Here is a 22,338-nt window from a genome sequence, read left to right on the forward strand (position 1 = left end):
GTGTGTGTGTGTGTGTGTGTGAGTGTGAGTGAGTGTGTGTGTGTTTGAGTGAGAGGAGAGTGTGTGCCTGTGTGTTAGTGTATAGTATGTATGTATAGGGCATCAAGTCATCTTCATAATATACCCAACTCACCTTTTAGTGGCTTTCTCATCCTTTATAGATGTTTCTTGTATATCTCTCATCAACTTCACATTGAGCAGATCCCTGCCTTGACATATTTCACTTACTTTAGTTGTTAGTTAACAACCCCAATGTCTGAGCATTGACGAGGTTTGGTCCTTATCCAACAGTGCCCCCTGGTGGCATGACAACAGCACCTCCAGCAGCAAGCCTACCACTGATGAGAACATTAGGAGGTCCTGTTTGGTTCAATGTTGCTGTGTTTAGTCTAGAAATAATGCAATAATATCAGAATGAACATGGTGTCATATTGTTCTTCCTCAGGAGAACTCTATGGTAATATGTTATCTTATTATACATTCACCAGCCACTTTATTAGGTACATCTTGCTAGTACCGGGTTGGACCCCCTTTTGCCTTCAGAACTGCCTTAATTCTTTGTGGCATAGATTCAACAAGGTGCTGGAAACATTCCTCAGAGATTTTGGTCCATATTGCCATGATAGCATCACGCAGTTGCTGCAGATTTGTCAGCTGCACATCCATGATGCGAATCTCCCGTTCCACCACATCCCAAAGGTGCTCTATTGGATTGAGATCTGGTGACTGTGGAGGCCATTGGAGTACAGTGAACTCATTGTCATGTTCAGGAAACCAGTTTAAGATGATGTGAGCTTTGTGACGTGGCACGTTATCCTGCTGGAAGTAGCCATCAGAAGATGGGTACACTGTGGTCATAAAGGGATGGACATGGTCAGCAACAATACTCAGGTAGGCTGTTGCCTTTAAACGATGCTCAATTGGTACTAAGGGGCCCAAAGTGTGCCAAGAAAATATCCCCCACACCATTACACCACCACCAGCAGCCTGAACCGTTGATACAAGGCAGGATGGATCCATGCTTTCATGTTGTTTACGCCAAATTCTGACCCTACCCTGAATGTCGCAGCAGAAATCGAGACTCATGAGACCAGGCAATGTTTTTCCAATCTTCTATTGTCCAATTTTGGTGAGCCTGTGCGAATTGTAGCCTCAGTTTCCTGTTCTTAGCTGACAGGAGTGGCACCCAGTGTGGTTTTCTGCTGCTGTAGTCCATCTGCTTCAAGGTTCGACGTGTTGTGCGTTCAGAGATGGTCTTCTGCATACCTTGGTTGTAACGAGTGGTTATTTGAGTTACTGTTGCCTTTCTATCATCTCGAACCAGTCTGGCCATTCTCCTCTCACCTCTGGCATCAACAAGGCATTTTCGCCCAGAGAACTGCCGCTCACTGGATATTTACTCTTTTTCGGACCATTCTCTGTAAACCCTAGAGATGGTTGTGCGTGAAAATCCCAGTGGATCAGCAGTTTCTGAAATACTCAGACCAGCCCGTCTGGCACCAACAACCATGCCACGCTCAAAGTCACTTAAATCACCTTTCTTCCCCATTCTGATGCTCGGTTTGAACTTCAGCAGGTCGTCTTGACCATGTCTACATGCCTAAATGCATTAAGTTGCTGCCATGTGATTGGCTGATTAGATATTTGCGTTACCGAGCAGTTGAACAGGTGTAGCTAATAAAGTGGCCGATGAGTGTATATTATAATGGTATTATATCGGGAGAACTCTATGGTAATATGTTATAATGGAATACCATTATAACATATTACCATTACCATAGAGTTCATTCATACCATAGAGTTCATTACCATAGAGTTCATATTACCATAGAGTTAACATATTACCATAGAGTTCATTCATTCTTCCTCAGGAGAACTCTATGGTAATATGTTATAATGGTATTATATCGGGAGAACTCTATGGTAATATGTTATAATGGTATTATATCGGGAGAACTCTATGGTAATATGTTATAATGGTATTATATCATTCTTCCTCAGGAGAACTCTATGGTAATATGTTATTATATATACAGTACCAGTCAAAAGTTTGGACACACCTTCTCATTCAATGGTTTTTCTTTATTTTTAATTATTTTCTACATTGTAGATTAATATTGAATACATCAAAACTATGAAGGAACACATATGGAATTATGTAGTAAAAAAAAAAAAGTGTCAAACAAACCAGAATATGTTTTATATTTTAGATTCTTCAAAGTAGCCACCTTTTGCTTTGATGACAGCTTTGCACATTCTTGGCAAGTTTGTATCCAAACTTTTGACTGGTACTGTATATATGTGTTAGAATGATTCATGTCCATTACTGCTGTAATTACTGTCCATAGCAATGTCCACAAAGTTAAATAAAAACAAGATGGAGACTTATATTTTTATTAATTCTGACATACACTGTTGTCAGTTAGAAAAGTACGAGAGTTACACATTTCAAGTTGCTTCCATGTCTTCTCTTGTGCAAACACTAGATGGTATGTCAGGGGTCAGGGGTCAGGGAAAAGGAACAATATTCAAAAGAGGAAAAACGCCTCAAAATGCAGGAAAAAGAAGCAAGTGCATTTAAACCTAAGAGTTGATTCCTTTTGTAGTATTTATTGATTCCCAGCTTCATATAAACTGGATGTTGAGGCATAAACAGAGCACATTTCAACAAAAATATAACCAATATTTACAATTATTGTATTAAAAATACAAAAAAAACAACCGATACATACTCCACCGATTGTCTTTTTAAAAGACATACAGGTCAAAGCAGTACAAGAAAGTATGAGGAAAGAAATCATCATCACCAACTAAATGTACAGTTCTCACATGACATCACATCAAACGCTGTAGCAGACCTATCTACTACAATTATCTTATGCTTGTACATTTTTGTGCAACTTTTTATTTTATCGAAATAGGAACTTGGCTTGCTAATATGCACATTATTATCTTCAAAAGGAGTTGAATGAGTTTGAACGATGCTTGTCACCACGGTATCACAAACGCATTATTGACAATCTATCTGCAGCCATCACAAAAAATAATAAACGAAAAAAAAAAAAATATTATAGTGTAGGTACGGAACACAGTGAACAACACTGCACTCTTTGTTTTCCGCAGTCTATTGTTTTTTCTAACAACTGATCAATGTGATCAGCGCAACTCAGTGATAAAGGAAAAAAAAACAACTAAAAAGTGACACTTTTTTTTCACAATTTTGAGCACTACTACTACTACTAATAATAATAATAATAATAATAATTCTGATTGGCAGCCTTCAAAATTTCATAATTTCCATCTAGAAACTTCTCCACCGGAGTAAAAAAAAAAGAAAAGAAAAAAGAAAAGGAAAAAAAACACATTCTTAACCATTTTCTTCAGTCAGTCAATTCGTCACGATGTTGAATCGTGGTGGAAACCAGGCAGCAGGGCCTAGTACTGTACATGTCCACCCAACCCAAACCTGTAACAGCCAACACACTTCTCAAACTGGCTTCTCACGAATTATGAATTATGAATGACATAAGCACAAGTGGAGAGTGAGAGAGGTGTGTTATAGGTCATTCTCAGCCTAGCATGTTTTTGAGGTAAGCTCAAAGTACCCAGGGAAAGCGTTTGATTGTTCAGCACCATTGTAAAGGCCGGAGACCCCATTCACCTGTCGATGCTTGGCCTGCCTTTGAGGTGCACAACAGAACACGCTCCCTGGGTTTGATCTTTTCCGATCGGAATCCGATTGCTTCTGTGCTTTCGTATGACCAATACAATCCAATGGGGTCCACACAGGCCTGATAAACCTGCTAGAGTTGTTTAATACAATGACAAAGTCTAGAAATAGGATGAATAGACCTTATAGTGACCTTCCAGATAAGACCTGGGCATGGTGGAACCTCTATGTCATTCTAGTTGGGACATTGCTATGCTCCAGACTCTCAGTTCCTGACAGCTGCCACCCAGGGCTGACTGAGATGGAAGGGTCGGACTAAAAACTAATTTAGCACTGAAAGTGCCCATTTTACCAGAAGCCAGAGTGTGAGTGTGAGTGTGAGTGTGAGTGTGAGTGTGTGTGTGTGTGTGTGTGTGTGTGTGTGTGTGTGTGTGTGTGTGTGTGTGTGTGTGTGTGTGTGTGTGGTGATTCTGTCCAGCGAGCTGCAGGTTGATTGGAACCACCACTAAAGCATCTTGAGGACATCTTGTCATTGATGAGTTAATACTGTAAGTGGATGAAAAACACTCTCTGACAGACCTGTCCAGGCGGAGGGAGAGGAGACCACTTGGGACAAAGCTGCTTCTCTTTACCCCTCCCAAGAGTGCAATAGTTCTGGAAAGAACCCACCCCCCCCCACCCTCATCCCCACCCTCATCCCCACCCTCCCAGAAGAATCCTCTATCAGGAAGTAAAATGTCCTGCCGAGTCAAATCCACCAATGTTCTTTTTTTAACAACCATGGTCCATTGTTTTGTTTTGTTTTGTTCTGTTCAGGTTTTAGAAAGTAGAAAATGAAAAAAGTGCAGAATAGGACCAACACGTCATAATGCTGTGTTAGCAGGTGTTGGGGGGGGGGGGCAGTCTGGGAGGAGAGCTGCTCCGTAACGAACGGTGACAGCCGTGCGCACGCACGCGCGTGTGTGTGTGTGTGTGTGTCAACAGTTGTCACGCACGCATGACGCCGTGTGTTCTCCAGCGAAACAGTTTTGTTATTGTCCTTTTTTTTTTCCAAAGTGCCAGGCATTCTGTTTTCTTTCTTTCTCTCCTCTGTCTGTCTATCTATCTATCCATCTTCTTCTTATTCTTCTTCTTCACAGTATTGTTTGCATGCAGGGTCATACAACCCCCCATGGTGCTTTAAGGCAGGGGAGGGAGACGAGCAGGAGTCAATCAGACCAATCAGAGGGAGACTATCAGAGGAGTCCACCAATCAGAGGGAGACTATCAGAGGAGTCCACCAATCAGGAGGGAGATTCGAGCGGAGGAGGCAGGCACGTACGTTTTGATGAGTCTGTCGGTTGGTCGGTCTGTCTGTCTGTCTGTCTGTGTGTCCTTCTGTCTGTCTGTCTGTCTGTCTGACTGTCCATTTGTCTGTCTGACAGTCTGTCTTGCTCCACCCCCGTGGGGGGGAGGGTCATCTAGTTACCATAAAGGACCTCAGCAGACCACACCTCCTAACTCAGACCGCAGATACCTGTTCATCCTCTGGAGAGAGAGAGAGAGGGATGGAGAGAGAGAGAGAGACAGAGTGAGAGGTTACAATCTCCTTTCTCAACCAAACTACATACTACTTAACAACAACAACAACAACAGTGAAGGTAGACTACACATATGACATCATTTCACACACCATAAGGCGATTTCCTGTTTACCAATAAGCAAACAACAAATCTTCTACGCTGGACACGATTGGCTCTTGACCGATTCGTGCTCCTCCACTAGACGTTGCCGTGTGTGTATGATGTCATACCTTAGTCATACCTTTCGACGAAAGACATTCCACTGTGCATGTGCAATATCGATGAAATGAACACCACTAGAACTACTTTCCACACAACTACATCCTACATAATGCAACACAGACTACTGAAGGACTCCTCGAAGTGGTCAATAACCAACACATATCAGACAGGTGGATTTGGCGATGTTTCTAGGTTCAACAGGCCTTCAAGCAGACACAAGTATTCAGTCATTTCTCGCGGGCATGTTTGACCAATAGGGGTCACTTTACGCTCCACATGAAATCCACCGTCTGATATCTCATCATTATTGACTGACTTGAAGGAGTCCTTCACCATCGTCATATCTCCTGTGCGTATCTACAGGTCGGACTATGAGTGGCAGTGTGATCACATGGGGTCGTACCGTGGCTCGACAGCATGTCAGACAGGCAGTACCACTGCGGGGTGGGGGTGGGGGTGGGGTGGTGGTGGTGGGGGTGGGGGGGGTGCATGTGTGCAAGCATCGTGACCAATCACAAACAAGGGTGGTGAGCAGAGCCTATCACGACAGTGCCTGTGTCGATGAATGCCATTGGACGGCTGGCGTGTGATCGAGTCAGAGAGAGAGAGAGAGAGAGAGGGGGGGGGGGCAGAGAGAGAGAGAGGGGGGGGGGGGGCAGAGAGAGAGAGTGAGAGAGACAGAGAGAGAGAGAGAGAGATGCTGCTACTGTCCCGATTCGCTACTTTTCTCCTGACGTGTGCACTTCTGTAGTACACTTCTGTACTCCTCCAGCGATGAAGAGGCCTAGGGAGTACACAAGTGCATACTTCTTGGTTGTAGACTAGGTAGGCAGCGAAGAGTAATGGTGGTAAGAGCTTGGGGCGCTGCGTCCCAATCGTCTACCTCCTTTCTCCCGAAGTGTACACTCCACCCCTGCACTCAGACTCAGACGCAGAGAGATGGGTGGGCTTGAGGGACTGACATCCACCCTATCTCCTACAACACCACCATGTGGAGGTCTGAGGGTAGTACACAAGTGCACGCTTCAGGACGAGGGTAGAGGATTAGGACGAAGGCCGAGAGCCAGCAGACAGCCAGCAGCAGCAGTAGTAGTAGTAGTGATGGAGGTAGAGGAGGAGAGATCTGCCCCCTCTAGAGAAGATGACTCATGCATATGATACCACGGACCAGGGGGTCAAAGGGCGTGGGGGGGTTGTCATGGTGATATGGGTCAGGTTGCCGTGGTGATATGGGTTGGAGAGGTTCAATCCAGGTGTCCCGTTTTTGTGGGCTGGGGGGGGGCATGCAGAGTGGAGAGGGTTTAAACCTGGGTTTATTACCTGCCTGGGGAGGGGGCGGGGGGTGGTCAGGGGGGGGAGGGGCTAACCCGTAACCACACCCCCTTATGGCCTGGGACTCTCGGCTCTGTGTGCCACTGGCCTCCGCACAGCCACAAGTTTGGGAGACAAGGACTCACCCTCCTCTTCCTCCTCGGCCTCTTCCTCCTCGCCGGGCGAGCGCGTGCGGTGGAGGGTGCCCCGCTTGGCGCCGGCGGAGCTGGCCCCGCCCCCGGGGTGGGCGTGGCCCTGGTGCGTGGCATGCTGGGAGGAGTCGGGGGACTGGGTGACCATGCGCGAGCGCTGCAGGGCCGTGGTGTAGTCGGGGGGGCGGCGGCCTGTGTGGGCAGCGGGCGGGGCCGGGGGCGGGGTCTGCTGCTGCTGGCCGTCGGTGAAGTCAGAGATGGTCAGAGCCGTGTAGCCAGGCGGGGTGGGGGGGGGCTCCCGGTAACGCCCCTCCTTTCTCGCTGTGGGGGGGGGGGGGGGTAATGGAAGAACGGTTAGAAAATACGATCAGGGAAACAATACATCAGGTAAACAAATATATGATATCACAGGAATACACAATATCAACACGACTGACAGAAGCATCATAGGTCAGAGGTCACTCACAGATAAGGCCTTTGTTGCCGACGGTGATGGGCGAGGGCGAGGGCCTGCCGTGCTGCTTGCTCTCCTCCGACCCCGTGGACGTGATGCTGCTGGTCTCCGGGTCGGCGTTCACGTCCTTCCCGCCTCGCCGCTTGATGGTCCCGGTGTCACCCTCCGAGTCCTCGCCCCAGTACGCCGCCGATGAGGACGACGAGGACGCGGACGCCCAGCTCCCCCTGGCCTGGGCCGCCCACAGGCCCGCAGGACCCCCGAGCAGCGCCTCGGGACCCCCCGGCGCCAACGCCATCCCGCCCCCGCCGCCGCCCGGGCCGAAGGCCAGCGTCTCCCAGCTGCGGCCCTGCTGCATGGTCTGGATGTTGTCGTGGGAGCCGGAGGAGCAGGAGGTCCAGGAGCCGCGGCCGCTGTCGGCGGCGTCCAGGGAGACCCGGTCGCCCTGGTCCTGGGTCAACTCCTCGGACGACGGGGACGAGAGCACTGTGGCGCAGGCGTACAGACCCCGACAGTCCTGCATGGAAGAGTAGGAACTAGAGAGAGAAGGGGGGGGGAGTGGGGGAGAAAGAGGAGAGAGGGGGGGTAGGGAGGGACAGGGAGAGAGAGAGAGAGGGTTCATCGTAATCCACGGAACAGAATAGGGAATTCTACCTCCACCAGAACTCCCCTGACTACTGTGTGTCTCTTTGGATTGGACTCCTCAGAGCCATAAGGCTGAGGTTCTGTCCGTACCCGATGCTGTACTGGTCCGGGTCTGTGGTGGCGCGCCTCTCCAGCCGCGGCCCCCCGGTGTGGGGGTCCACCCCCCCCCCAGAGTGACGGAGGCGCCGGTCGTCCTGGGCCATGTCGAAGGAGGAGTTACTGACCAGGCTGGACCGAGACGAGATCTCACTGTGGCCCGAGTCAGAGTAGTTGTCTCCTGGCCGCTGGTAACCTGAGGGAGGGGGGAGGAGGGAGGGAAGGGAGGGAGGGAGGGAAGAGGGGGGAGAGAGAGAGGTAAAGGTAGAGATAGAGGGAAGGATGGAGGGTTAATGGACTTATTCAGATTGTTCAAGTCATATAAATATCTAGTGACTCATCTTGGGGGGGGGGTAACAAAGTCATATGCGTCTGTTCTAGAGCAGAGTTGGATTAATACCAGAGCAAAGACTTGGAAGGGCCTCACTCCTGCCAGCTCACACACGTCTCCCTGGCCTTCTGTGACACGGGCCACACCTCGCTTAGCAACGCTACCTTCACCCACTACACCGGGGAAGCCACTGCCCCTGTCCAAACACAGACACGTTCTCCACCACAGCCTGGACGGGTCCAATAACAACCTGAGCAGTTCCACTCTGTAGCGTGTCTCACGTAAGTGTCTGAACGTGGCCGGGCCGCATTCCAAACCTACGCTAACCTGACCCCCTGACCCTGGAGTGACATCACAATGGCTGACATGTCACAGCTGTCCCATTCCCATGTACAGGAGAACTACACTACCCAGCTCAATGTACAGGCCTCATAAAACACATCTAATGTGGAACAGGGGAGGGAGGCTGGTGGAGGTAGAAACGGAATGGATTGAGGAATGGTATGAAACGCATGTGTTTGATACCATTCCTCATTCCATTCCATGCATTACAATGAGCCCGTCCTCCGATTTCTACTTCCACCAGCCTCCCCTGGTGTATCTCCTCTGTCTGTCTGTCTCTGGCCACTACTCAGTGAAAACACAGCACTCTTGTTTTAGCCCGCAGGCTAGCGTTCAGACAGGGGAGCTAGCCTTCTGACTGCCAGATACCATTCAAACACCATTCACTAGTTGTTGTAGCACTATGCTATGCTATGCTATGCTAACATAGCCAGCCTGGCGTTAGTCATCCTGTGAGTCTCTATGGTGATGAGAACATTAGAGCAGGTCTCCCTGTGGGACTGAAACAGCCTTCAACACACACTGGCTATACAGCAGGGGAGGCTAGCGGAGGTAGAAATCGGAGGACGGGCTCATTGTAATGCACGGAACGGAATGAGGATTGGTATCACAAGGAATAGTACCAAACAAGCGGGTTTGCTACCATTCCTCATTCCGTCCCAGGCATTACAATGAGCCCATCCTCCGATTTCTACCTCTGCCAGCCTCCCCAGGCTGTACAGGACCCAAGCGGAGGTCAGAGAAGCAGGTGAGAGCTTTAAAGAGTCTACTGAAGCAGTTGCCATTGCTCTACCACTACTAGACCACACAGCAAGGCAGAGGGGGGGGGGGGGGGGGGGGGGGGGGGGCAACACAAGCCTCCCAGGACCCCCCCACACACGCAGGCTCCAGACAGTTAGTCTTTTAAACGTTACAGTTGTCCGTCGGTTGGCTAATGCCGTAGGAATGACATCATCTCGCTGTCATTGAATCTCTTTGCGATTACTATTGTTTTTTTTTTAAATGTTTTCATTTGAACTTAAAGCGAGCATAATGACTTCAATCATAACCGCACCGTGAGTCTACGAGGAAGTTATAGATCATCCTTTTATCAATCGTGACTAGTCTCAATCCAGGGGAGGCTGGTGGAGGTAGAAATCGGAGGACGGGGCTCATTGTAATGCACGGGACGGAATGAGGAAGGGTATCAAACACACATGTTCATTCCGTTCTGTGCATTACAATGAGCCCGTCCTCCGATTTCTACCTCCACCAGCCTCCCCAGTCACAGTTAGAAGCCAGGTCTGCATGTATGGGGGGTGGCATTGTTGGGGAGCCTCAGTGCTATGGGGATTGGCCAGCTTCAGTTCACTATGGCCCGGGCCAGGCCCAGTTTACCTGCAGCAGCTGTGTGTTTAGAGGGGAAGGTAACCTTCCTGACACTGTTGGCCCTCAGTGTTCCCAGCCCTGCATACAGACCAAGGCAAGGCAGAGAGGTCAACACACACACACACACACACACAAACACAAACACACGAGCGCAAATACACACACACACACACACACGCACACACACACACACAGATAAACACACGCGCAGGTACAAACACGCGCAGATACACACACGCGCAGATACACACACGCGCAGATACACACACACACACACACACACACAACAGGGTAGATGTGAGTGATAGTGGGGGGGCTGCCAATTCCAAAGTGGATCAGTCATGGTGTATCAGATTAGGGGGGCTCTGAGGAGAGGGACAGGGGGAGGAGGAGGAAGGAGGAGGGTGTCTTACCCTTCTTGGGGGAGCTCTGCGGAGAGGTGGGAGGGGAGGAGAGGTGAGACGAGGCGTTTGACACGGTGTCCTCCTGCCTCTTGTGTCTCTCGCTGGCCTCCTCCGACAGAGACAGGATCTTCTTCAACGACTGAGGAGAACTCGTGCCTTCAAATACACATAGGATGCAACATTAGCATAGCATAGTGGGCATTCTCCATAGGATTTAAATAGGATACAACATTAGCATAGCATAGTGGGCATTCTCCATAAGATTTAAATAGGATACAACATTAGCATAGCATAGTGGGCATTCTCCATATGATTTAAATAGGATACAACATTAGCATAGCATAGTGGGCATTCTCCATATGATTTAAATAGGATACAACATTAGCAAAGTATAGTGGGCATTCTCCATAGGATTTAAATAGGATACAACATTAGCATAGCATAGTGGGCATTCTCCATAGGATTTAAATATGATACAACATTTTCAAAGCATAGCGGGCAATCTCCATCGAATTCTCTCGGATTCTCGGATTTAAACGGAAGGCTACATTGTTTGGGATTTCTTCTATCTGCAGTTGGCCAGACGGCCACTAGGTGGTGCCAGTGCTGCATGGAGAAGGAGAGGGAGTGCCAGGGTGCTTTTTTGTCTATTGTCTGGAAATTAAAATGGATGAAAAAAAAAAAAAAAAAAAAAAAACTTGGCAAAGAGGACACTAGCGAGACAAAGAAAGCCAGTCACTCTCTCCCCTGTCCCCCTCCACTGGCCTCTCTTCTCTCTCCAGACCTCTGAGAAACGGTATCCATATCCTCCCTAAATGTATGTTCTCTACCTCAACCTCAACCTCACTGGAAGAACACCTACACCACCCTGAGAGAGGATGGCATGTTATATGTGACGTGTTGTCAACACAGGACCGCAACCATGAGTCGACACACACATGTAAAAACCAACAAATGAAAACACAAATGAGTGTGTGTGTGTGTGTGTGTGTGTGTGTGGGTGTACTGCATGTGTGTGTGTGTGTGTGCCTGCCTGCCTGCCTGCGTGCGTGTGTGTACTGTTTGTGTATGTCGACACCAACGTCCGGTGGGTCTTGACCTGGTCCTTACCGAAGGGCGGCAGGTCTTTGACGGGGACTTTCTTGCGGGAGGGGTAGAGGGCGACGGCTGGCACCTGCAGGGCCTGGTTCCCCTTCTGGCCGAGCTGGCCCCTCTGCTGGCTGGCCGCCCTGGAGACCACGGGGGACGTGTCCGGCCTCTTCCTGTCCCCGGCGTTCTTAGGCACTGAGGGGCGAGGCCAGTACGTCAACAATCTACGGCGCCGGTGAGAAACTCATACGGCGGTGGGCCAATGTCAGGACAAACAAAGTGTGTGTGTGTGTGTGCGTGGGAAAGAGAGGGTGTGTGTGTGTGTACTGTGTGCGTGGGAAAGAGAGGGTGTGTGTGTGTGTGTGTGTACTGTGTGCGTGGGAAAGAGAGAGAGTGTCTGTGTGTGTGTGTATACTGCATGTGTGTATGCGTGCGTACGTACATATGCGTGTGTATGCGTGTATTGCATGTGTGTATGCGTGCGTACGTATGCGTGTGTGTATGCATGTGTGTGTATGCGTGTACTTAATGTGTGTATGTGTGCGTACTTATTTGTGCGTGCGTACTGTATGTGTGTGTACTGTATATATATGTGTGTGTGTGTGTACTGTATATATGTGTGTGTGTGTACTGTATATGTGTGTGTGTGTGTGTACTGTATATGTGTGTGTGTGTGTGTGTGTGTGTGTGTGTAGACTCACGTGTGTTGATGGAGGGCTCACACTGCAGGGACAGCGTCTGCAGGCTCTCCTCGTTGGTCTCCAGGCTGAGGTTGGACAGGTACTGTTTGACCTTGCGGGCCATCTGGGCGTCCTCGTACAGCTTCTTGGCGTTCAGGAAGGAGCTGCGACGAACCCGCTTCTTATGCCCGCCTGTCTGGGTCACGTCCAGGACCGCTGCGTTGGCACTGCCCTGGCTGAGAGACCTGGACACACACGGACACACACATATGGACAGACAGACACAGGCACGCACACACACACACACACACACACACACAAATACACACAAAAAGAAAGGAGAGAGAGAGAGACCATAATCAGTCTGTTGCTGTGTGTGTGTGTGTGTGTGTGTGTGTGTGTGTGTGTGTGTGTGAGTGTGTACGTATGGGTGGTACTAGTCCAGGGGAGGTAGAGAGGGTAGTTTATAGTCTCAGACATGCAGAGAGAGGCTTTGGGCCATTCCTCTTAGCTCTGGAACATTCCATGCATTCCAGAGAGGGGGGAGGAAAGGGGAGGGGGAGGGGGGGGGTCAAACAGGCAACAGGGGGGAGGAGAGAGAGAGGGTTACTAATGGGGGAGGATACAGTCATAGTTTACATTGTTGTGGCCTGAGACAGGGTAACTAGCTGTAGTAAAATACCTCAACAGTCGCACGTGTATCTCAGGGGAGGCTCGTGGAGGTAGAAATCGGAGGATGGGCTCATTGTAACACATGGAACAAATTGATACAATTCCTCATTCAGTTCCGTGCATTACAATGAGCCCCGTCCTCCGATTTCTACCCCCACCAGCCTCCCCTGCTGTACAGTGAATGTAGTCTAGTATATGTGCATACAATGACTGTCCTGTGCATACTACCCCATACGGGCCACTGGAATGTAAAGCATGAATAGTCCCTCTGTCACTGAACAGAGTTTCATATAAAAATAAAAACATATTTTAAGAGTCTGGAAGCCGATATATGAAGAGGAACTTCAAACTGAGGCGACAACTCATAGAACTGAAAACTGCAGACGGAGGTTCAGTGTCATGCAGTTAGTCTTGGTATCGCAGCAGAGGGAGCACACACTGGACCATCACTTTTGCTAGTTCTTGGGTTTGATAGGACCATTAAGAATGAGATAAACTCATGACTGGATTTGGGATGAGTGAGGTTGACAGAGAAAGGTGATATAAAGGAATTCATTGTGGATCGTCATTGCATGGGGGTGGTAAATGGTTACTTCTGGACTTTGGAGATATCCTATGAATACACCAAAGAGTACACTGGTAAACTAAAATGTTTGTCAAGCATCGAACATGGGGTTGTTGAGTGAACTGAAACTAGCAAAAGTGATTTTTGTTTCCGTTTCGTTCTAGTATTGAGCCAGAGCCAGCGGTGTTAGGAGAGGTCAAACCAAACTGGTTAAAAACAACAACAACAACAACAACAACAATGACAACGACAACAACGACAATGACAACAACAAGGCTTCAGAAATGAAGGGAGGGGAGCGCGCAAATGGGCGGGAAACAAAGGCATGGGCCGCAAAAGGTCATAGGTCACCGGACTTACCCTAAACTCCTCCATTTCTTCTTCCTATAAGGGATAGCCATGAAAAGTGAAGCGTGTGGGGCAAAGATGGACGGAGAGAGAGAGAAGGAGAGAGAGAAGGAGGAGAGAGAGAGAGAGAGAGAGAGGGAGACAAAGCTTAGGACAGGAAAGACCACCAAGACCACCAAGATCACCAGACCAGAGACCCACGTCAGATTGATAGACACACAACAACAATCAGCCACCATCCCCCCCCCCCCCCCCAGCCCCCCACCTCCCGACCCGGAACCGGAAGTGACATCACAGCATGAGACAAACAAACACTTCCACAGGAACACCAACGAAGTAGAGTGAACAGGAAACAGCTGAGGTTTGCCTGGAGAAAATGGCTGCTGGACAGAAAAGCGTGAAGCGAGGATCTCGACAGTCTAACGTGAATCTAACGTTATATCCCCCCCCCCCCCCCGCCCAAGAGTTAGTGAGTGGGAACGCTGATGTATAGAACCTATATGGAACATGGAGGAATATTAGTAATTCTGGAATGTTGTCGCCGTTCCAGAGGTTTCCTAGGTTACCTGGTTCGGAACATGAGGGCGGGGTCCATGTTGACGGACGCCATGCGGCCCACGTGCCGGATCTCCTTGGCGATCATCCTCAGCTTCTCAAAGTTCACCAGACCGTCTACCTTGGAGTCGTTACCTGAGGAGACGGAGAGAGAGCACGACATTTAGACACTGTAAAACTGTCATTTAGACACTGTAAAACTGTCATTTAAGATGATAATGTAGATGTTGTGTGGAATATCAATCCAATTCTTCTTGAAATTGTCTCACCAATGACACTAGAACATGACCTGGATTCAACATGGTAGTAACATTCCACACTATTGAAGTCTATACAACTGCTAAAAAATAGAGTTTATTTTTTATATATATATTTTAGGGCATTTCTGCTTTATTGGCATAGTAGAGATAGTAGAGATTGACAGGAAGGATGGGTGAGAGAGGAGGGATGACATGCAGGATATGTCGATGGCCGGAATCGAACCAGGGACCTTGCAATGATATGGTATGCGCCTTAGTGTGCTACGCCACTGATCGCCCTGAACAATAGAGCTTTGAACGAATAGGTGAGTGCGGTGTTGAGGGGAAAACGTTGTGGCGTGTGGCGTGAGCAGGTGAGAGCGTGTGCCGTGTGGCATGTAGAGTGAGCCGGTACCTTCGTGGAGGAAGGTGAGGTCCTTCTTGATGACGGGGAACAGGGGGATGATGGGAGGCTGGAGGTTCTGGTTGTTGAGGACGTTCCTGTACTTGGCCATGTTCCTGCTGGGGTCGAACAGGTCCTGCAGGTCCCCAAACAGCTTCTCATACTTACTGGGCAGCTTCTCCCACGTCCCCCGCAGTCGGGACACTGGGGCCAGGTTCAGACCACTGAGGGACCACACGTTAACCACATGTTAACCACACACTAACCATATACTAACCACATTGTTAAATAACCCAGCGATCATCACCCCAACCGCTCAGCCCACTAACAGAGGAGGACCACACATTAACCACACAGTTAAGGTCATGCCTCTAAACCCTCAGCCTAGAGACTGGGGCCAGATTCAGACAATTAAGGGAGTAGGACCCCACATTAACCTGAAATTGACCACACATTAACCACACGGTTATATAACTCAGTGGTCACACACGAGCCATATAACCTGGACAAGGAACTAGGATCAGACCACTGCGCAACCACACACAGACCACACTGAATCACTTAACAGTTATAAAACAGCTACCATAATGTTCTAGCCTAGCTCCACACTCTCCATGCGAGGGTGGAGGGGAAGAGTAATCAACACGTTGCAACAAACGCATAAACGCCTCCAAATCTAAGCTGAAAAAGAACTACAAACATGGCCGCCACCAACGTCCCCCCCCCTCTCTCTCACCTGATGATGGCGAACATGGAGTTGAAGTTCTTGCATTCACGGCAGTGCAGGGCGATCTTGATGAAGTGCTTGACGATCTTCATCCTCTTCAGCTGGTTGGGCTCCCGGGTCACCTCCGACGCCACCCAGAAGGTCTCGTGGTTGATGGCCTCCTCGAAGCGCTTCAGGCTGGCCGAGCCCGTCTTGGAGCTCCTCTTGTAGAGGTCGTCGATGTACTCGGTGGGCTCGATGGCGCAGAAGAGCTCGAAGGCCCTCATGGAGAGCTGGGTGGCCACCTCCACGGTGCTGAGCTGCAGCAGGGAGATCTGGCCCTCCCTCAGCAGGTCCTGGGCGTCCTCGTCCGAACACAACGTCTCAGTCTCCATGTTGCTCTTCAGGTAGTACCTAGAGAGACAGAGAGGGAGGAGACGGTTAATACAGAGAGGGGGAGAGAGAGAGAGAGAGGGAGAGAGGAGAGGGAGGAGACGGTTAATACAGAGAGGGAGGGTTAATATAGAGAGGGGGAGAGAGAGGGAGGAGAGGGTTAATATAGAGAGGGAGAGAGAGAGAGAGAGAGAGAGAGAGGAGAGGGAGGAGACGGTTAATACAGAGAGGGAGAGAGAGAGGGAGGAGAGGGTTAATATAGAGAGGGGGAGAGAGAGGTAGCGAGTGAGAGAGAGACAGAGACAGAGGGGGAGAGGTAGAGGCAAAGGTAGAGAGTGAGAGAGAGAGAGGTAGAGAGAGAGAGAGGTAGAGAGAGAGAGAGGTAGAGAGAGAGAGGTAGAGAGAGAGAGGTAGAGAGAGAGAGAGGTAGAGAGAGAGAGGTAGAGAGAGAGAGAGGTAGAGAGAGAGAGAGAGGTAGAGGCAAAGGTAGAGTGAGAGAGAGAGAGGTAGAGAGAGAGAGGTAGAGAGAGAGAGAGAGAGAGGTAGAGAGAGAGAGAGAGTGCGCAAGACAAGACAAGAAGTGAGGAGAGGAGGAATGGAACAGCTGATAGAAAAGCAGAGGAATGAACGGAGGACGAGAGGACACAACCACATCTCAAAGAGGAGAAGAAACTAGGAGTGTGTGTGTGTGTGTGTGTGTCCTCCTGACCTGCCGCTGAGCTGGATCCTGTCGGCCAGCTTGGAGAGCTGCTCCGGTAGCCTCCTCTGCTTGATGACGCCCTCTGGCGTGACGGACACCTCGCACAGCGAATAGGCTTCGGGCGCCGCCGTCAGGGCGAACTCCCGGATGGCCTGGGCCACCACCTCCTTGGCCGTGGTGTCCTTGCCGATCATGATGTAACGGCTCTGCTGGTCCGCCTTGAACACCCGCAGGACCTGGTCCGACATGTCTGAGGGGGGGGGGGGGGGGGGGGGGCGCAGAGAGAGGAACCAGGAGACCATTAATGACCAAAAACTACCTTTTAAGTAAGGAGTTATGGCTCGTCAAAAGCCGCAAAAGACAGGAAATTCTAAATGAGCACCACCACCCATAACGTCACCTAGATGAGCTAACAAGGTTTTCCAGCACACAGCTTTGACACCTGCTATAGTGCTGTATTGTTGGTCTACTGTACTTCAAACAACATGTACTCACTACTGGAGAGGTCAATACACTTTTTAATGTAGAAAATTATAAATAATGATTGATTTATCCAGTACCACTTGGGTACCTTTTTCCCAAGATTACGCAATGTGTAGGGCCCTGCGTTTTTCCTGATCACATGACCAGGACACATGCTCCTGGTCAATCAATCAATCAATCAATGTTGCTCCTGGTCAGGTCACATGATAAGAAACCCAGGACCTTAACAATGTCACCCCCACAAACACAGACATAGATTTTAATTCAAATGAACACAGACAAAATTTACATCACCATACCATACCAATTAGGAGGTGAAAAACACTGTTGTACCGCTAATAATTAATATGTCAAATGTAATATTACAGGCATGACACGTTTATAAGAAGCAGTTTTTAAGCAATGTTACAGACATAACCTAATGTGTCTTCATGGAGTGTTGTTGGCATGTTGTTGGCATGTTGTTGGCATGTTGTTGCCATGTTGTGCTGTGGGGCTGTGTGTCAGTAACTACATCAGCAGACGGGGACATTGACTGACAGGGAGACTGACACACAGGGCTAACACAGACACGGTTGTGCTTTCTACAGTATGGTTGGACACTAGGCCAAGGTCTGCAATTCCATCACACCCCAGGAGGCTGGTGGAGGTCGAAATCGGATGACGGGGCTCATAGTAATGCATGGAATGGAATGAGGAACGGTATATATAGGGTTAGGGTTAGGCGTTTAGGGAACGCGTTGTGTTCCCATGCATTACAACAAGCCCGTCCTCCGATTTCTACCTCCACCAGCCTCCCCTGCGTCACATCGATCTAGCAACTGCCTTACGAGGTCTGCCAAGCCCAGATCGCAGACACACACACACAAACCCACAGTTACAGACAGATTAACCCTTTACAGCCCAGAGAAGACCCCAGCTCTAGGAACACAGAGCAACTTGTCTATGGGAGAGCGAGTTAGCAGTTAGCTAGGAGGAAAAGCCAGAGTTTCCCAGAGCCGAGACGAGCAGATATACTCACTTGTTACGACTGGGGCTGAAACAACACAGAGAGTGTGTGGGAGAGGGTTAATGGATGCTTCAAACATGGACGGCGTATGAAGCTGACCCACGATGGCCATGTTTGACAACAGATACGGAAAACGGCTGACAAGATGGCTGACAGCACAAGCATAGTCTTCAAGTGAAAATGGAAGTTCAATACAAAGTCCGACACTTCTATTGAAATACAAAAAAAAAAAAGACAAATCCTGAAATTCATGAATTCTCAATTTCAAACGTCCTGGTGCTCTCACCAGGCTGGTTGTTGAAGTCCAGGATGCGGTGGTGGGACTGGAGCAGGTCAGGGTTGCTGGAGGAGAGGTTCCCGCTGACGGGCAGTGCCGCTGGGATGTGTTTGGACTGCTTCAGCCCTACGATGCTGTCATCCTGGGACTGGCCCACGCCTACGTCACTGTGGAAACAGAGAGGAGGGAAGGGGGGGGGGGTTAGGAGCAGTACCACCATCTGAAGGTAGAGGGCGATGTCTGGATAGTAATGTTGGGAAAAGAGCAGTGTGGTATAGACATGGCCTATCTTCTTACAAACAGAACAAACACATGATTATAAGGTTAGAACGCACAGATATTAGACATGTTATGTATAACCACAACATGTTTTTTTTGTTCATGGTAAATAAGCTAAGATCTTAAGAGGAGGGATAGAATGAGGGGTTACCCCCTTAAAGCAGATTAATCTTAATCAAAACATCAGTATAAGCTTAGATGATGCTTAAGTCCTCAGATGAAGACATTCATAGCATAACCTTAGAACCACCTCTTCATCAAATGATTGTCTATGACACAATCTCCAATCTGTGTGTGTGTGTGTGTGTGTGTGTGTGTGTTGGTGTATGTGGTACCACTCTCTCTTACTTGTATGGTGTGTGTGTGTGTATGTGCGCGTGTGTGTGTGTGTGCGTGTGTGGTACCACTCTCTCTTACTTGTATGGTGTGTGTGTGTGTGTGTGTGTGTGTGTTATCACTCTTACTTGTAGGGCTTGGGCGGCAGGATGCTGGTGAGCGTCTTGTCGAAGATCTTCTTGAGCTTGTTCCGCCCGCCTACGGTGTTGGCCTTGGCCTTCTTGCTGACCTTCTCCAGGCCCATCACCTGCTCCACGTCCACCGCTAGGTCCGGGATGGAGTAGCGCGACCCTTTCTTGATGTCCCCGATCTTGGGGAGGTGGGGGGCGCCGTTCTTCCTGTCCCCCCGGCCCCCCCCCCTCCTCCTCCTCGCCCCCCTCCCCGGCGTCCGCATCGTGCTCTGGACGTGCTAGCAGCTCTTTGAACACTGGAGGGAGAAGAGAAGGAAAGATATAATAATAATAATAATAACAATATCAATAATAATCATGGCCACAATTTACCCATCTTCTAATGGCTACTTCCAGCATGATAATGCACCATGTCACAAAGCAAAAGTCGTCTCAAACTGGTTTCATGAACATGACAATGAGTTCAGTGTTCTTCAGTGGCCTTCCCAGTCACCGGATCTGAATGCAATAGAACACCTTTGGGATGTGGTAGAATGGGAGATTCACAGTTGCACAAGATTCACAAAGTGCACCTGAAAAATCTCCAGGAATTGTGTGATGCAGGCATCATGTCATCATGGACCTGAATCTCAAAGGAATGTTTCCAACATCTTGTGGAATCAATGCCACAAAGAATTTAGCTGTTTTGAGAGCAAAGGGAGGCCCTACCCAGTATTAGCATAGTGTTCCTAATAAAGTGTTCAGTGAGTGTAAATATATGTTCTACTGGGTGTGTGTTGTGTAGTGGTGGGTTGTGGCAGGTGTGTGATGCCTCTCACCTAGAAGATTGGTTTTCACAGTAATGGACAGGTGTGTGTTGTTCCTCAGGATCTCGTTGGCTTTGGTCAGCTGGACATTCTCAAAGTTCTGACCGTTCACCTCCAAGATCTGGACACAAACACAGACAAGACAAAACACAACATCAATCATCATCATTTAGACGTCACTACTGCCTAACACCGTCCCCCCAGCCTCCAATCATGAGAGAGAGACAGAGAGAGAGAGAGAGACACAGAGAGAGAGAGAGACACACAGAGAGAGAGAGAGAGAGAGAGAGAGAGAGAGAGAGAGAGCTGGCGGTACTAAGTGCCTTGACATGCTTCCATACTAACTTTCCTACACAGCTGAATACATTAAAAACAGCCAGCCAGCCAGCCAGCCAGCCGAGCCATTCAGAGCTAGTCTAGGACATGAAAACAAAAATGACCAGTCCATCCGTCCAGGTGTCTCACCCCCCCCCCCTCCCCAGCATTTCCACCTAACCTTTAGCCTAGCAGCTAAACCAGCCCCCCCCCCCCCCCTCCCGGATCCCCCCTTCACACATGACATGACACAGCCATCAGCACTTCCTCTGAGTGGAACAGGAAGTGACCTTTGACCTATCTCGAGTGCGGAGGCTTCCTCTACTGATGGTTATGTTGTTACCACAGTGTTGATGGATATAAAAGGTCAGTATAAATACAGGATTTAATAACTGGTCCCTGGTCAGCTCTTAGTAAAGACACTCTGCTGCAGTTCTGTAGAAGAGCTATCGCTAATGAGGCTCTGAAAAGGGGGATTGAGACAGACAGCAGCGATTAACTCATTCATAAAGTCGCCCTAATGTTCAACATTCTAGAAGGGTGCCAAGGGTGACTTTATCCACCAAAAAGGCATCAATTATGATGCTTCATTTCGTAGCCAATCAAAGTACTGTTGCTAGGTAAACATCACATGAAACACTCGGCACTCTAGGTGGTGAGTGTTCCGGAATTCTTTGTCAAGTTAGTGAGTTAAATAAGCGAGTGAAGGAATAATGGGGTGCAGGATAACGGTGATAAATGAACGCGTTTTCACATCTCTGAGCATGTTTTTTCAGGGTGTTACGCTGCAGAAAGCTCTTCAGGATGTTGTGCTGGACACTTCCTGAGGGAAACAGCTGGGGGGGAAGTGGTTTAGGGTTTAAGCCACAGCAGAGGACGGCCAAGAAGGGCTAGGGGGATTACTACCCTTCTTCAGGCCTGCGGGGGGCAGAGTGTGAACAGCACCAGTCTGGAGAGCCAAACGTTTCCAGGGAGTAACCCAAGCCGTCCCGGATAGAGTGGTTTACTAAACAAACCTCATCACAACGTCGACAAACAGTTATTGTGACGATTAAACTACTATGAATATGATTAATATACTGCTACCACTTCTACAGTATTACAACTAGTATAGATGAAGAGGAATAATGATGATGATGATGATGATGATGATAGCTGTGTGTCCCTGTAAATGGAGTGAACTGTGATGATGATGATGATGATGATGATGATGATGATAGCTGTGTCCTTCTAAGTAGAGTGAACTGTGGTGGTGAAGGTGGTGGTAATGATGATGATGATGATGATGATGATGATAGCTGTGTCCTTCTAAGTAGAGTGAACTGTGGTGGTGATAATAATGATGATGATGATGATGATGATGACGAATATGACAGCTATGTGTCCCTCTAAGTAAACTGTGACGACGACGATGATGATGATGAAGATGACGACAAAGACGACAGCGTTAGACTTTTATACCTGATCTCCTCGTTTGAGGCCGGCCTCGGCCGCCTTGCTCCCGGGCTCCACGCTGTCTATGAAGATGCGGAAGCCCTTCTCCGAGCCCCCCAGGAGGGTGAAGGCCAGGGGGGCCTCCCTCGACGGCTTGGTCAGCGTCACCAGACGCAGCTTGGCCTTCGCAGCGCACGCTATGTTCAACAGTCGGAGGTGGCCGCACATTTTCTGGGGAGGAGAAGGAGAAAGAAATGATGTTTTTAGTGTTTTTTCCGCTCCGGAGGGCGACAAGAAAGGAGGGAATGTCTCGATTGAAGACAGAGGGAGAAAGTGATTTGTAAGAAAAAAAAAAGGAGAA

General features: G+C 49.0%; 1 protein-coding gene across 1 annotated transcript in view; it reads right to left on the reverse strand.

Moving 5' to 3' along the window:
• Positions 1-4,417: 4,417 nt before the first annotated feature.
• The window catches only part of rapgef2b (Rap guanine nucleotide exchange factor 2b), a 98,488-nt gene continuing 80,567 nt past the window's right edge, over positions 4,418-22,338 (reverse strand). The window contains 18 exon segments of the mRNA XM_083686650.1: positions 4,418-5,197; positions 6,912-7,238; positions 7,384-7,907; positions 8,107-8,308; positions 10,163-10,231; positions 10,567-10,713; positions 11,668-11,841; positions 12,348-12,571; positions 13,924-13,947; positions 14,478-14,601; positions 15,121-15,332; positions 15,845-16,228; positions 16,917-17,157; positions 18,686-18,843; positions 19,420-19,644; positions 19,646-19,718; positions 20,241-20,349; positions 22,005-22,208. Of these exon segments, the coding sequence (XP_083542776.1) occupies positions 5,172-5,197; positions 6,912-7,238; positions 7,384-7,907; positions 8,107-8,308; positions 10,163-10,231; positions 10,567-10,713; positions 11,668-11,841; positions 12,348-12,571; positions 13,924-13,947; positions 14,478-14,601; positions 15,121-15,332; positions 15,845-16,228; positions 16,917-17,157; positions 18,686-18,843; positions 19,420-19,644; positions 19,646-19,718; positions 20,241-20,349; positions 22,005-22,208 (3,447 nt within the window). The 3' untranslated portion in view covers positions 4,418-5,171.

The sequence above is a fragment of the Argentina silus genome (genome assembly GCF_951799395.1).
Source record: "Argentina silus genome assembly, chromosome: 15".
Classification (NCBI taxonomy): Eukaryota; Metazoa; Chordata; class Actinopteri; order Argentiniformes; family Argentinidae; genus Argentina; species Argentina silus.